This window comes from Callospermophilus lateralis, chromosome 1 (assembly GCF_048772815.1).
Source record: "Callospermophilus lateralis isolate mCalLat2 chromosome 1, mCalLat2.hap1, whole genome shotgun sequence".
Taxonomy (NCBI): Eukaryota; Metazoa; Chordata; class Mammalia; order Rodentia; family Sciuridae; genus Callospermophilus; species Callospermophilus lateralis.
The window spans coordinates 516,833-531,724 of NC_135305.1; the positions used below are offsets into that span (position 1 = coordinate 516,833).

Below are 14,892 nucleotides of genomic sequence, written 5' to 3' on the forward strand. Positions count from 1 at the left end.
CTGCTGTTCTACACACCACGGAGTCACCAGGGCAGGCACAGCCTGAGGACTGCTGTTCTACACACCATGGAGTCACCAGGGCAGGCACAGCCTGAGAGCTGCTGTTCTACACACCATGGAGTCACTCAGGGCAGGCACAGCCTGAGGACTGCTGTTCCACACACCATGGAGTCACTAGGGCAGGCACAGCCTGAGGACTGCTGTTCTACACACCATGGAGTCACTAGGGCAGGCACAGCCTGAGGACTGCTGTTCTACACACCATGGAGTCACTAGGGCAGGCACAGCCTGAGGACTGCTGTTCTACACACCATGGAGTCACCAGGGCAGGCACAGCCTGAGGACTGCTGTTCTACACACCATGGAGTCACTAGGGCAGGTACAGCCTGACAGCTGCTGTTCTACACACCATGGAGTCACCAGGCAGGCACAGCCTGAGGACTGCTGTTCTACACACCATGGAGTCACTAGGGCAGGCACAGCCTGAGGACTGCTGTTCTACACACCATGGAGTCACTAGGGCAGGCACAGCCTGAGGTCTGCTGTTCCACACACCATGGAGTCACCAGGGCAGGCTTAGCCTGAGGACTGCTGTTCTGCACCCCATGGAGTCACTAGGGCAGGTACAGCCTGACAGCTGCTGTTCTACACACCATGGAGTCACTAGGGCAGGCACAGGCTGGGAGCTGCTGTTCCACACACCATGGAGTCACCAGGGCAGGCTTAGCCTGAGGACTGCTGTTCCACACACCATGGAGTCACTAGGGCAGGCGCAGCCTGAGGACTGCTGTTCCACACACCATGGAGTCACCAGGGCAGGTACAGCCTGAGGACTGCTGTCCTACACACCATGGAGTCACCAGGGCAGGTACAGCCTGAGGACTGCTGTCCTACACACCATGGAGTCACCAGGGCAGGTACAGCCTGAGGACTGCTGTTCTACACACCATGGAGTCACCAGGGCAGGCACAGCCTGAGGACTGCTGTTCTACACACCATGGAGTCACTAGGGCAGGCACAGCCTGAGAGCTGCTGTTCTACACACCATGGAGTTACTAGGGCAGGCATAGCCTGAGGGCTGCTGTTCTGCACACCATGGAGTCACTAGGGCAGGCACAGCCTGAGGACTGCTGTCCTACACACCATGGAGTCACCAGGGCAGGTACAGCCTGAGGACTGCTGTTCTACACACCATGGAGTCACCAGGGCAGGCACAGCCTGAGGACTGCTGTTCCACACACCATGGAGTCACTAGGGCAGGTACAGCCTGAGAGCTGCTGTTCTACACACCATGGAGTCACCAGGGCAGGCACAGCCTGAGGACTGCTGTCCTACACACCATGGAGTCACTCAGGGCAGGCACAGCCTGAGAGCTGCTGTTCTACACACCATGGAGTCACTAGGGCAGGCGCAGCCTGAAGACTGCTGTCCTACACACCATGGAGTCACTAGGGCAGGTACAGCCTGAGAGCTGCTGTTCTACACACCATGGAGTCACCAGGGCAGGCACAGCCTGAGGACTGCTGTCCTACACACCATGGAGTCACTAGGGCAGGCACAGCCTGAGGACTGCTGTCCTACACACCATGGAGTCACTAGGACAGGTACAGCCTGAGGACTGCTGTTCTACACACCATGGAGTCACTAGGGCAGGTACAGCCTGACAGCTGCTGTTCTACACACCATGGAGTCACCAGGCAGGCACAGCCTGAGGACTGCTGTTCTACACACCATGGAGTCACCAGGGCAGGCACAGCCTGAGGACTGCTGTTCTGCACCCCATGGAGTCACTAGGGCAGGCACAGCCTGAGGACTGCTGTTCTACACACCATGGAGTCACCAGGGCAGGTACGGCCTGAGGACTGCTGTTCTACACACCATGGAGTCACCAGGGCAGGCACAGCCTGAGGACTGCTGTCCTACACACCATGGAGTTACTAGGGCAGTCACAGCCTGAGGACTGCTGTTCTACACACCATGGAGTCACTAGGGCAGGCACAGCCTGAGGACTGCTGTTCTACACACCATGGAGTCACCAGGGCAGGTACGGCCTGAGGACTGGTGTTCTACACACCATGGAGTCACTAGGGCAGGCACAGCCTGAGGACTGCTGTTCCACACACCATGGAGTCACTAGGGCAGGCACAGCCTGAGGACTGCTGTTCTACACACCATGGAGTCACCAGGGCAGGCACAGCCTGAGGACTGCTGTTCTGCACACCATGGAGTCACCAGGGCAGGCACAGCCTGAGGACTGCTGTCCTACACACCATGGAGTTACTATGGCAGTCACAGCCTGAGGACTGCTGTTCTACACACCATGGAGTCACCAGGGCAGGCACAGCCTGAGGACTGCTGTTCCACACACCATGGAGTCACCAGGGCAGGTGCAGCCTGAGGACTGCTGTCCTACACACCATGGAGTCACTAGGGCAGGCACAGCCTGAGGACTGCTGTTCTACACACCATGGAGTCACCAGGGCAGGCACAGCCTGAGGACTGCTGTTCCACACACCATGGAGTCACCAGGGCAGGTGCAGCCTGAGGACTGCTGTCCTACACACCATGGAGTTACTAGGGCAGTCACAGCCTGAGGACTGCTGTTCTACACACCATGGAGTCACCAGGGCAGGCGCAGCCTGAGGACTGCTGTCCTACACACCATGGAGTCACTAGGGCAGGCACAGCCTGAGGACTGCTGTTCTACACACCATGGAGTCACCAGGGCAGGCACAGCCTGAGGACTGCTGTTCCACACACCATGGAGTCACCAGGGCAGGTGCAGCCTGAGGACTGCTGTTCTACACACCATGGAGTTACTAGGGCAGTCACAGCCTGAGGACTGCTGTTCTACACACCATGGAGGCACTAGGGCAGGCACAGCCTGAGGACTGCTGTTCCACACACCATGGAGTCACTAGGGCAGGCACAGCCTGAGGACTGCTGTTCTACACACCATGGAGTCACTAGGGCAGGCACAGCCTAAGGACTGCTGTTCCATACACCATGGAGTCACCAGGGCAGGCACAGCCTGAGGACTGCTGTCCTACACACCATGGAGTCACTAGGGCAGGCACAGCCTGAGGACTGCTGTTCTACACACCATGGAGTCACTAGGGCAGGCACAGCCTGAGGACTGCTGTTCTACACACCATGGAGTCACTAGGGCAGGTACAGCCTGAGAGCTGCTGTTCTACACACCATGGAGTCACTAGGGCAGGCACAGCCTGAGGACTGCTGTTCTACACACCATGGAGTCACTAGGGCAGGCACAGCCTAAGGACTGCTGTTCCATACACCATGGAGTCACCAGGGCAGGCACAGCCTGAGGACTGCTGTCCTACACACCATGGAGTCACTAGGGCAGGCACAGCCTGAGGACTGCTGTTCTACACACCATGGAGTCACTAGGGCAGGCACAGCCTGAGGACTGCTGTTCTACACACCATGGAGTCACTAGGGCAGGTACAGCCTGAGAGCTGCTGTCCTACACACCATGGAGTTACTAGGGCAGTCACAGCCTGAGGACTGCTGTTCTACACACCATGGAGGCACTAGGGCAGGCACAGCCTGAGGACTGCTGTTCCACACACCATGGAGTCACTAGGGCAGGCACAGCCTGAGGACTGCTGTTCTATACACCATGGAGTCACTAGGGCAGGCACAGCCTGAGGACTGCTGTTCTACATACCATGGAGTCACTAGGGCAGGCACAGCCTGAGGACTGCTGTCCTACACACCATGGAGTCACCAGGGCAGGCTCAGCCTGAGGACTGCTGTTCTACACACCATGGAGTCACTAGGGCAGGCACAGCCTGAGGACTGCTGTTCTACACACCATGGAGTCACCAGGGCAGGTACGGCCTGAGGACTGCTGTTCTACATACCATGGAGTCACTAGGGCAGGCACAGCCTGAGGACTGCTGTTCTACACACCATGGAGTCACCAGGGCAGGTACGGCCTGAGGACTGCTGTTCTACATACCATGGAGTCACTAGGGCAGGCACAGCCTGAGGACTGCTGTCCTACACACCATGGAGTTACTAGGGCAGGCACAGCCTGAGGACTGCTGTTCTACACACCATGGAGTCACCAGGGCAGGCACAGCCTGAGGACTGCTGTTCCACACACCATGGAGTCACCAGGGCAGGTGCAGCCTGAGGACTGCTGTCCTACACACCATGGAGTCACTAGGGCAGGCACAACCTGAGGACTGCTGTCCTACACACCATGGAGTCACTAGGGCAGGCTCAGCCTGAGGACTGCTGTTCTACACACCATGGAGTCACTAGGGCAGGCACAGCCTGAGGACCGCTGTCCTACACACCATGGAGTCACTAGGGCAGGCACAGCCTGAGGACTGCTATTCTGAACACCATGGGGTCACTAGGACAGGCCATTCCCATGGCTGCTGTTGGCTGGCCCATGCCCAGTCACCTTGAAAGAACAAGGACCCTGCCCACGAGTGAGGCAACTGGGCCCTCAGTGGCGGGATCCAAACCAGGACTAGTGGCAAGTCCAGTGTTGATCGCCATGATGCCTGGAAGAGCAGCCGCGGGAGCCCGGCCGTTCCTGGCGCACTCTGGAGAACAGAGGGTGCAGCTGTGCCCCAAGCCCTGGGCCCTGCAATTTTGTACCAGGGAGGACAGAGCAGGGAGAGAGGGCAGAGACAGCGCAGGAGGGAGGGGCCACAGTGTGTCTGGAGAAGAGCCAAGCTCTGAGCAACCAACTGCCCTGGAGCCAGACTCCGTCTGCCCAGCGGGAAGCAGTTTCTCTCCAGCTCCATTTCTGCACATTTTTGTTCCCACCTCGGTTCCCCCGACCCACATTAGCCTCGGAGAAGACGCCAGGATAGCACCCCCAGAGCAGCAGCCGGCCTCCTTCTCGGGGTGCTGGGAGGAGCATGGAGCGTGTCCAACCCCCCCACACACACCAGCAGGATGCTTGTGGAGCTTCCCTGCCCTGGCTGGGCAGCCGCCTGCAGCGGAGCCCTCTACGCCCACCAGAGCAGGTTTCATGTGGGGCCTGCTGGACCCTCAGAAGCCCAAACCGAGGGTCACTACACCTGTGTCCTGCCTGCAGGGTCAGGGGCTGGGGCTGGACTACCACCGCCTGCTCCCCAGACTGTGAGGAGAGGATCAGGTCAGAGGTTGGGACTAGAGCCTGGGCTGGATCCAGGAAGACAGCACCATAGCACACAGGGTCCTTGGCCCACAGTCCAGGGAGGAGAGCAGGGCACAGGGAGTGAACACCGTCAACATGCACTCACATGCACTCGTGTGCACTAAACGTGTACATGAAAAACACACGTGCACCTGACATACTGTGTGCACAAACAGGTGTGCTCACACAGGATCCAGCCAGGCACAGGTTAGAAGCTGCTGCCAACGGGTAGCTGGAGCCACGGCAGCACTGGGGGCTCCGGGTCACCCACCGGCCCCTCCTGCCCTTCTGATTCTGTGGACTGTGGCTTGCGGCCACAGTGTAAAAGACAGAGCACAGACAGGGTGTGGGGCTGCCCAGACGTCCTGTCTCACGGAGGGTGTGGCTGGTGAGGGGTGGCACCTCTACCCCGTGTTTTGCAGACATTTCAGGCACCTCCCCGGTACCTGGTGCCCTTTCTCCCATCGGGGACTCACAGGTGGGCTGGCGGGTCAGAGGGCCTTGGCCAACCAGGGCTGCGGGGGGCCCAGGCCTGGGTATTGCAGACCTGTTGACTCGTGGGGGCTTTGCTTAGCCAGCTTTCCGTGGCTGTGACCGCAAGACCTGACTGAACAATCAGCAGAGGAGGAAGTTGCTTTGTGGCTCGTGGATTCAAAGGTTCAGTCCATAGATGGCCGACTCTGAGCTCTGGCCCAGATGAGGCAGCACGTCATGGTGGAAGAGCGTGGTGGAGTGAAGCACTCAGGATGTGACAGCGAGGAAGCAGCTCTGCTCACCAGGGACAAAACATAGACCCAAGGCATACCCCAGGGACCCACTCCTCCAGCCACACCCCACCTGCACACCGTCACCACCCAGCTCCTCTGTTCACGCAGCTGATGCACCAGTAGGCTAAGGTCTCAGGACCCAATCTCTTCACACTGAGTTTCTGGGGACACCTCGGGTCCAGATCATAACAGGCCTGCTGGGTCAGAGGCTCTTGTGTGTGCAGGGGTGGGGATCCCGCAGGCCCCCTCATGAGGATACTGGCCCCTGCACCAGCTCTGCTCTCGCAACTGCCCTCCAGCCCAGGACTGCTCCAACTGCTCCTGAGAGAGGCATGGACACGTGACCTGGGGCACGCAGACATGGACGTTGGGTCTTGGGCTGTCTGTGCTGCCAGGATGGAGCCCAGGGCTCCCGTGTGTGAGGCACGCATTCTCCCAGTCACTCATCCTGCTTATGTTTCATGACGGGATCTCGAATCGAGAGTGGAAAGGCAGCAGGCCACATTCAGACAGCTGCCCGCTCCCAGGAACCTCCCAGAGGTCTTAAAATTTGGCTTCTTTTGCCCACTATTCCAGTGGGTGGTGACAAGTCACAAATTTCCTGTTTTGGTGGTTGGTTATCACAGCGTCCTTCCACTCTGTCCTGACACCCCAGTCAGAAGGTGCTGGGATCTGCACTCCTGGAGAGGGACAGTGAGGAGCAGCCGGAATCAGGGTGTTCCCCCAAGCAGGGTTCTCCAGCACCCAGCCTGGCCAAGGAGAAAGGGAGGCCGTGTAGTGAGAGGTGGAGGCCGTTTAGGGCTCAGCATTCAGGTCAGGTCCGGGCAGCCCTGCAGACCACCTCAAAAGAGCCAAGATGAAGATGCCCAAATGCATCGCCCTGTGTGCAGACACAGGTGTGGGTGCATTCATCACCCTGTGTGCTGACAGGTGTGTCCACTCACAAGTGTACAGGTGTGTGTGCATTCCTCACCGTGTGCAGACACAGGTGTGGCCACCCACATACGTGCACAGGTGTGTGTGCATTCATCATCCTGTGTGCTCAGACCCACATGTGCACAGGTCTGTGCACGTAGCCTATCTGCCCATCCAGGAGCATTTCCATAGATAGGTGCCTATAACTGCAGGTGCAGATCTGCCTCCGTCAGGGATGTTGGAAGTGCTGCTCTCCTTCAGCAAACTTTGCATACACAAAGTGATTAAAAGTAGCAACTTTATATATGTTGAAATGCCTGGTAGGTTTACATGAAGGGAATCTGGGAGATTAAAATAGAGTTAGTTTATGTAATGCTTTTTCCCAGTGAAAACCCTTTCAGAACTCCTAGGGAAAATAGTTTATTTGCCAGATTTCTCATTTTTTCTTTATTTTTCATCTCCAAGTTTCCAAAGATCAAAACACTCTTACAAATGGGGAACTTAAAAGGTTGTCAAAACTTTGAGAGTCTCGACCTAGTTTGCCCAGTTTTCTCCTCCCAGCGTCCACCACTGGAAGCCCTGCTGAGGGACACAGCCGCTCTGCCTGGCCCCTTTTCCTGTCTCTGCTCGATTCAGTGTGGAGCCCAGGCCCTGAGCAACAAGGACAGGCAGCACCTGGTGTCCGTGCCTCCCGGCAGGCACCTCCCTAAGCTTGACGTCCCACCAGCCCTTCACTGGCAAGAACCCTCCTCCTCCCCTTCCTCATCCTCCTTTCCCTCCTCCTCCTCTTATGTTTCCTCTTCTTCCCCCTCCTCCTCCCCTCCCCTCCTCCCCTCCTCCCCTCCACCTCCCCCTCCTCAACCCCGTGTCCCAATGAGGCAGGAGTGAGTCCACAGTGGAGAGCCAGAGGAGACCCTATGACCAGGCGGGAAGGTGGACCGGTGTGGAGGCGTGTGCTGAGCCTAAGGGTGGCCTGCCCAGCCCGTGCCACCTCTCGGGAGGCTGTTCACCTCCACCTCTGCCAGTATTTCTCTTGGGGAGTTCAAGGCTCTGAACAGATAGACCCTGGCGTGGGGTGTACAGAGGGCCTCCCTCCAGCATTGCACACATTCTTGGTCAGCACCACACCCTGCGTGGGTCACCCCTCCCACGCAGCACCCTGGCCCTCCTTATACAAACAGCACTGCTGCCTGGCGCAAGCTATTTTTGTCCCGGGCACATTCTCCTGCTGTCTGTGTTGCTCCAGGTCGGCTGCAAGCTCAGCCTGGTCTTCTTCCAGTACTGCATCATGGCGAACTTCTACTGGCTCCTGGTGGAGGGGCTCTACCTGCACACCCTGCTGGTGGCCGTCCTCCCGCCCAGCAGGTGCTTCCTGGCCTATCTCCTGATCGGATGGGGTAAGGGCTCCCACCTGACCAGCTAGCACAGGAGGCTGCACCGCAGGGTCAGGCTGTGCAGGCCAGAGGTTCCTGCAGGCCACACTTGGGTGTTTCTGGTAACCAGGGTCTGAACCGTGAATCCAGTTCCTGGCCCCTTTCATCCCGGGTTCAGCCTGAACTGCAAACAGGCAGCCACGTGGCATTTACCTTTCCTCCCCCACCCAGTGCACAGGACATGGTGGGCACCAGGCAGAGGGCCAGAGGTGGGCAGGCTCACAAGCCAGCAGCAGAGCCGGCTCTGACCAGGGCAGGGATGCCTGGAGATGGGGGACAGGCAGACCTGCAGACTCTGGCGTCACCATGGCATGCTGGCCTCCGTGAAACAGACCCATCTCGGCTTGATTCTCAGCTTTCAGACATGTTTCCTCACCCCAGCCCCCTGTCAAGGCCTGAGTGTGAACACGGAGGCCAACTTGGAGCTAGACCTGCCCGTGGTCCTCGGACTGGGAAGCTGCCCCAAGCACAGGAGCTGTCTGTGTGCACAGCTGCTCCTGCCTGAGCCCCTGACTAGGCGTCTCTCTGCAGGCATCCCCACCATCTGCATAGGCGTGTGGACCGCGACCCGGCTCTCTCTAGAAGACACAGGGTGAGTGCACACACGCCTGGCCCATGGAGTGAGGCCCAGCAGTGTTGGCCCTGTGTCTGGAGGGCATGTGCCTGGGTGGAAGGACTGGAGGTGCCGTGTGTGGGCAAGGGTCCAGGGTTTCCGTGAAGGGGGCGTGAGAAGGGGGTTGAACCAGCCTTGTAGCTAAGACTAGGACAAAACAGGTGGAGATGGGTGGCCTCCCGAGCACAGCACAGTCCACCAAAGGACCCTGAGCAGATGCAGCTGAGCTCTGAGATGGCGTGGGCAGAGGGCTGGCTGTCCTCTTGAGAACTCTCAAGCTCCAAAGCAGCCATATTGGGCCAACGCGTCTGCTCTGTCCATGGAAAGCCAGGCCATGGCCCCAACACGAGGGCAGGGCACTCCCAGCGGGTATGCCTCCTGCACAGCCCTGGCATCCTTCTCCCCTGGGTGACAGATCCAGAAGGTGGGCGACCTGGAAGAGTCCTGTGTTCAGCGGCTTTTCACACAGATGGCCAGCCTGGGGCCTCCCAGCACATCTCCCAGACCAGCTCACTCACCTGGTCACCTCTGGGTCTGTGGGGCGACTGGCTGAGTCTCCTCCTGCCCCAGGTCCTGGGAGCAATCCCTAGAGCTCAGGGCCCAGCCCCAGGGCCTCACATGGCGTTGCCAAACCAGCTGGGGCCAGAGCGGTGGCAGATGCTGAAGGCAGTGAGCACAAGCTCCCGCTGGAAACAGCCCTGGAGCTGGGGATCAGAGGTGAAGTCACTGCAGAGGACTTCCTAGTGGACCTCCTGCCCTGTTCTGAGGGTGCTTTCCACCTTCATTCAAGATACAGACCACAGAGTGTGAGAGGAAGCTGACTTTCAGGGGAAGCAATCCCTTCTCGTGGTGTAAACTGAGTCAAGCCCCGAACAGCTCTGGGGAGAGTCCTGGACATTCTGGCTCACCTTGGCATCAGCAGGTGGTCACACTGGGAGGACAGCCCCAGACAGTCACCCCCCTGGGGACCAAGCCTCAGCTCTCGCCTGCAGAGCTGGGCGCCTGGGCTGGGTGAACAGCCAGCCAGGTGCATGGCCCGGCACGGGGCCCTCCCGGGCAGTGTGTCCACACACTTCCACCCTGATCTGCAGCCGTGGCCAGGGTGGCAGGATTTTCCTTCCCTTCACAGTTGCTGGGACACCAACGAGCACAGCGTTCCCTGGTGGGTGATCCGGATGCCCATCCTGACCTCCATCCTGGTGAGTCATTCCTCATTTACATGCTGCTCTGCTCCACGGCCCCTGGCCTGGCTCCACGCAGCCTTCCTACAAAAGTCCGGGTGGCAAGCCCAGCAGGACCCTGTCAACACTCAGGGGCCCTCTCCTCTCTGCAGGTGAACTTCATCCTCTTCATCAGCATCATAAGGATTCTACTGCAGAAGCTGATGTCCCCCGATGTCGGTGGGAACGACCAGTCTCAGTACAAGTGAGTAGGTCCCAGAGCCGGCAGGGCCCTGTCACTGGCTGGAAGGTCCTCAGGTGCCAGTTCCTGCAGATGCAGCTGGAGCTAAGGCCAGGTCTGCTGTGTCTGGTGCTGAGAGAGGGGGCTTCCGTGGAGCTCATGGGGCCCCCTGTGGTGAGAATACCCACGGGTTTGCCAGGGCCTGTTGCAGTCCCCTCCCCTTGGCCACTGGTCACCCTGTTTTTTGACATTTCTCCCCATCAGACTGTGCTCCGTGGCCATGTGGCCACATAGCATCTGATGCCAGGCCAGGTCTTGGCACCACCAGAAGGAGCCCACTGATGGGCAGGCGATGCCCCACCACCACACAGAGGTGATCTGAGGAATGCATAAGGTGCCGGAAACTCCTATCCATGATCCATACCCAAAATGAAACCCAGCCCAGGCATGTGCCCAGCTGCGAGGAGCGCAGGCCCAGGCAGCTGAAGGCTGGGAGCAACGTCCCCTCAGTCACCTGATTGCCCAGCCCAGCCCCTAATCCTCTGGTGTCTGGCCTCCCTGTCCCTCCCTGGCAAGTTCGGGCATCAGGAGAAGGCTGGGGTCACAATGCTGGGGCACATCCCCACCGGGGCCTGAGGAAAGCCCCTGCTCTGTCCTCAGTGTCCTTGTCTGTGAGGTGAGACATGGTAGCAAGACCGAGGACCATAGAGTCAGAGCTTGGGAACTGTGTGGGGCTGGGGTCACCTGTGTCTAACTAAGTCACACAGGGCGTAAATTCAGGAAGAAACATCTGTGCGGCCCACCTGGAGCCAGACTCCACCGGCTGAGTGCTCAGGCCCGAGACAGCCCACACGGCTGTGCTGGGAGAAGCTCAGCTCCTGGCCCCAGGCCCGCAGAGGCAGGAGGCAGGGATGAGGTCACTCCTGGTCACCCATAATTGGATTTGGGTTTTCTGCAAATCTTGTTCCACATCTGAGCTGACCTTTCCTTCGGGTTCCCTGGAAGTGGTGTGAAATCTGTCTGGAGATGGATGTTTTTATTTTGGAGACACAGTTACATGGGGTCATGAATCTGTGCTCTTCCCGGATGGCAGGAGGCAGAGCTGAGCTGTGCCCTGTGAGTCTCTGCAGAGAAGGGTCCAAGGTCAGCCACACCCACACTGCCTCCTGAGACCCTGTCGGCAGGCTTGGGCTGGGGGCAGCAGGAATGAAAACAGGTCCCCATCCCCTACCACATCACGCTGGCCTGCTCCCACTTGCTGACCCTGGGCAAGGCATTGGCTGTGGCAGGCCCTGGGCTCAGAGGTCAAGGTGCACGTTGGTGGGACCGGAGTCAGAGTCAGAGCCAGCTGGTGACGGTGCCTGCCCCCCACACTGAGGCCCACTGCAGAAGGGACCCTCTCTGGCTCTGAGAAAGTTGTCTGTTAGGGGAAATCCTGCTGGTGATAAGCCCCGCAGGACACCTGCTGTGTGCCAAGGGCGTGTACTTTCTGGAACCTGCATTCCCCAGAGGGTGAGGTTTGGAGACAGGAGTTTTCCCTAAGTGGTGTGAGGCCACAGAGGGAGGAGGGGCGGAGGGGCAGTGGCCTCGGTTTTCAGGTGAGATGGGGCTGTCTGAGGGCTTGGCTGCGGGCAGGAGCCAGGTCCTTCCGGGGAACCTCACTGCTGGGTGCACGGAGTCACCTGGGATGTGAGGCCAGGCTCCTGGCCACCCATGGGGCTGCTGTGCCCAGACAGGGATGTAGGACTGGAGGGTGGAGATCCCCACAGGTGGCTGCAAAGCCATAGCCGTAGCATGGTCTCACTGGGAACTGGTGAATGCCCTTCTCGGACCCCAGCCCAGAGGCTCCAGACCTGAGGGTGGGCCCGGAACCTGCTGTCTCCCCGCCAGCTCCGTCAGCTCAACCTGGTGTCTGCTGCTGGCAGCGAGGAGGGCCGAGTTGGATGCATGGTGCCATTTCCTATCTGAAGCACAAGAAACTCTGTGTTTGGCCCGGGCAGGGCGACCACTCCTGGGTCTCTGTACAGCAGAGCGGTCACTCCAACCAGGCCACTCCATTCCATGGGGTGCGTGGAGCCTAGCAGCCAGTGACACCATGTCCAGGGCCCATGTGTGCCCCTGGGCCTCCCTCTGCTGGTCCGCCTCTTGGTCTGAGACCAGACCCCCTGTCTAGGGCTGTGGCTCCACTGTTGAAGGCAGTGATAAAGGACAGTGAGCCCGAGGCCACACTGGAGGGCCACACAGAGGCTAGGAGCCCCAAGGCCTCCCTGTGAGGGCTCTGGCCCTCGTGAGCACTCACCAAGCCTGCAGAGAGAGGCAGGACGAGGGCCATGGCTCCCGGGCGCAGGTCTCCGTGAGGAGGAAGAGCAGGCCCAGCACCCTGCCCCTGCAACCTGGGAAGCAACCCCATCAGGTGGGCAGGTGGGGACTCACGACATCCTCTCCCTCTCCCAGGAGACTGGCCAAGTCCACGCTGCTGCTCATCCCACTATTTGGCGTCCACTACGTGGTGTTTGCCGCTTTCCCCATCGGCATCTCTGCCAAGTACCAGATCCTGTTGGAGCTGTGCGGCGGGTCCTTCCAGGTGGGTGCGGCCGGCAGGCCAGGGCGGGCTCCCTGGGCCGCCCTGACGCCCTCTCTCTTGCAGGGCCTGGTGGTGGCTGTTCTCTACTGCTTCCTGAACAGTGAGGTGAGGCCTGCATCACGGAGCAGGGGAGGGGAGGCTCCCCCGACACCCAGGAGACCCCAGTCTTCCGCCAGCCCAGGGTGGGGTTAGGGGCGGCTCCCGTGACCCCTCCTGCCATGATGGCTCACTGATGGCTGCTGCTACCCACTGGGCCTCAGCAGGCAGAGGCCACACCTGCCTCTCCACCACCTGCTGCAGCCTCAGGGGCCCTTCCTGCCAAAGCCAGGCTCCTCCCTGCAGTGAGGCAAACCAGAACCCAGTGTCCCTCTTTATCGTCAGCATCTTGCTCCCTGACCCATGACCAGGAGGCCAAAAAGCCCAGGGCCTTAGTGGGGAAGGGCAGGGACTGACCAGGAGACGTGTCAATCCCAAGATAAAGCCCGGAGTTGGTGCCCCTGTCCCCTGGTTCTGCCGCACGCTGCCCTCCCCTGCAGCCTCTCTCCATGGGCCTGTTCACTCCAGGCAGTGCCCGTGTCCCCTCCGGGCTCTGCACCTGGCACCTGGCTCCTCCCCTGGAGAAGGAAGCCCTTTCCAGACCGCGGGCAGCTCTCACGCCCTCTTGGGGGGCAGCAGCTCCTCAATGTCCACCTCTCCAGAGGAGAAGGAAGTCGGTAAAGGCCCACGCAGGGTCCAGGAGGCTGGGCCTAGAGTGGACACGGCTGCCCCAGCCTGGCCCGCACCTGAGGCCACCCCAGCCCTGTCCAGCTGTCTCTGGCGTCCCCTGGGCTGGTGTCTAATGCCCACCAGCACACCTTCCACAGAACCGCTCTGTCCTTCCTCCACTGCCCCTACTTGCCACCCCAGCTCCCTCCTGAGGGTAGAGCTCCACCCAGGAACAGAGAGGAGCGGAGCGGGACCCTGCCCCATGCTGCTGAGGAGGGTCTTCCAGAAGTGCTTAGTGCGCCCTGAGGCCCTGGAGGCCTCTCTCAACCACCCCAGCTTGCGGAGTGGACTGGGTCCACTGTGGCTGGTCTCTCCTGTCCCTCCTCCCACCCTCTCTCCCACAAGACCACCTTTGTACATCTGACTGGGGTGTGGGGAGAGGGCCCAGGCTCTGTTGTCCAGGAATGGGAGGGAGAGGGGTGGTGCCCCATCAGCCTGGCGGGCTCTGAGGAGGGCCTGGGGAGCGCCTGCATCCAGGCTCAGGCCTGATGAATGCCCCCACCAGGTGCGGTGCGAGCTGAAGAGGAGGTGGCCAGGCCTAGGCCTGCACCCGCCCCAACCCAGTGGCCGGGACTACCGGCTCCACAGCTGGTCCATCTCCCGGAACGGCTCAGAGAGCGCCCTGCAGACCCACCGGGGTTCCCGCACCCAATCCTTCCTGCAGACGGAGACCTCCGTCCTCTAGCCATGCCCCTCACTGCAGAGCAGGCAGAGCTGCGGGCTGCGGTCCCCACGTGGGTGAGCTGCTTCCTCCTGCCCCACCAGTGAGGCGCCCATCGATCCCAGGGTGACCGATCCTGCAGAGGGCCTGATCCTGGGTGGGACGGGCCACGCGGTTGACTGGGACCACTCTGCTCAGAACCTGCAGCTACACAGGCAGATCCATTTCAGAGGGACACAAGGTGAGCCCCAGACACAAAGCCTAGGAGCAGTAGGAGGGGCTTCTCCTTCCCTGCGGTCCCCTAATGCAGGCCAAGCCTGTCCCAGGCGGGGAGCTGCCCTGGACACAGCCACCCTAGCATCAGCCCCATCCACAGCCTCCACCCTCTCTTGGCCCCACAGGATGCTGACCAGCAGCCAGGTCAGAGCTCCTGTGAAACTCCTCCTCCAGCCAGGGCAGACCAGGGGAAAGGAGCCAGCCCTCCCCCACTCTTCTGGTCCCCAGGGCTGACCTCTCTGGCCTCTGGGAGGGCATTTGCATTTCAGTGGCCTCCTGGGCAGCTCAAGCACCTCCCATAGGCGGCCAGAGC

At 60.1% G+C, this 14,892-nt stretch overlaps 1 protein-coding gene across 3 annotated transcripts in view; it reads left to right on the top strand.

The window, feature by feature from the left end:
• Vipr2 (vasoactive intestinal peptide receptor 2) overlaps positions 1-14,412 on the top strand; it is a 78,258-nt gene extending 63,846 nt beyond the window's left edge. For 2 of the 3 annotated variants that reach the window (XM_077110376.1, XM_077110378.1), the window contains 7 exons: positions 8,093-8,243; positions 8,811-8,871; positions 10,022-10,091; positions 10,226-10,317; positions 12,748-12,877; positions 12,941-12,982; positions 14,148-14,412. In XM_077110376.1, the coding sequence (XP_076966491.1) occupies positions 8,093-8,243; positions 8,811-8,871; positions 10,022-10,091; positions 10,226-10,317; positions 12,748-12,877; positions 12,941-12,982; positions 14,148-14,327 (726 nt within the window). In that variant the 3' untranslated portion in view covers positions 14,328-14,412. The remainder of the gene's footprint in view (positions 1-8,092; positions 8,244-8,810; positions 8,872-10,021; positions 10,092-10,225; positions 10,318-12,747; positions 12,878-12,940; positions 12,983-14,147) is intronic. The other variant, XM_077110377.1, reaches the window with a different exon arrangement.
• The last annotated feature ends 480 nt before the right edge of the window (positions 14,413-14,892 follow it).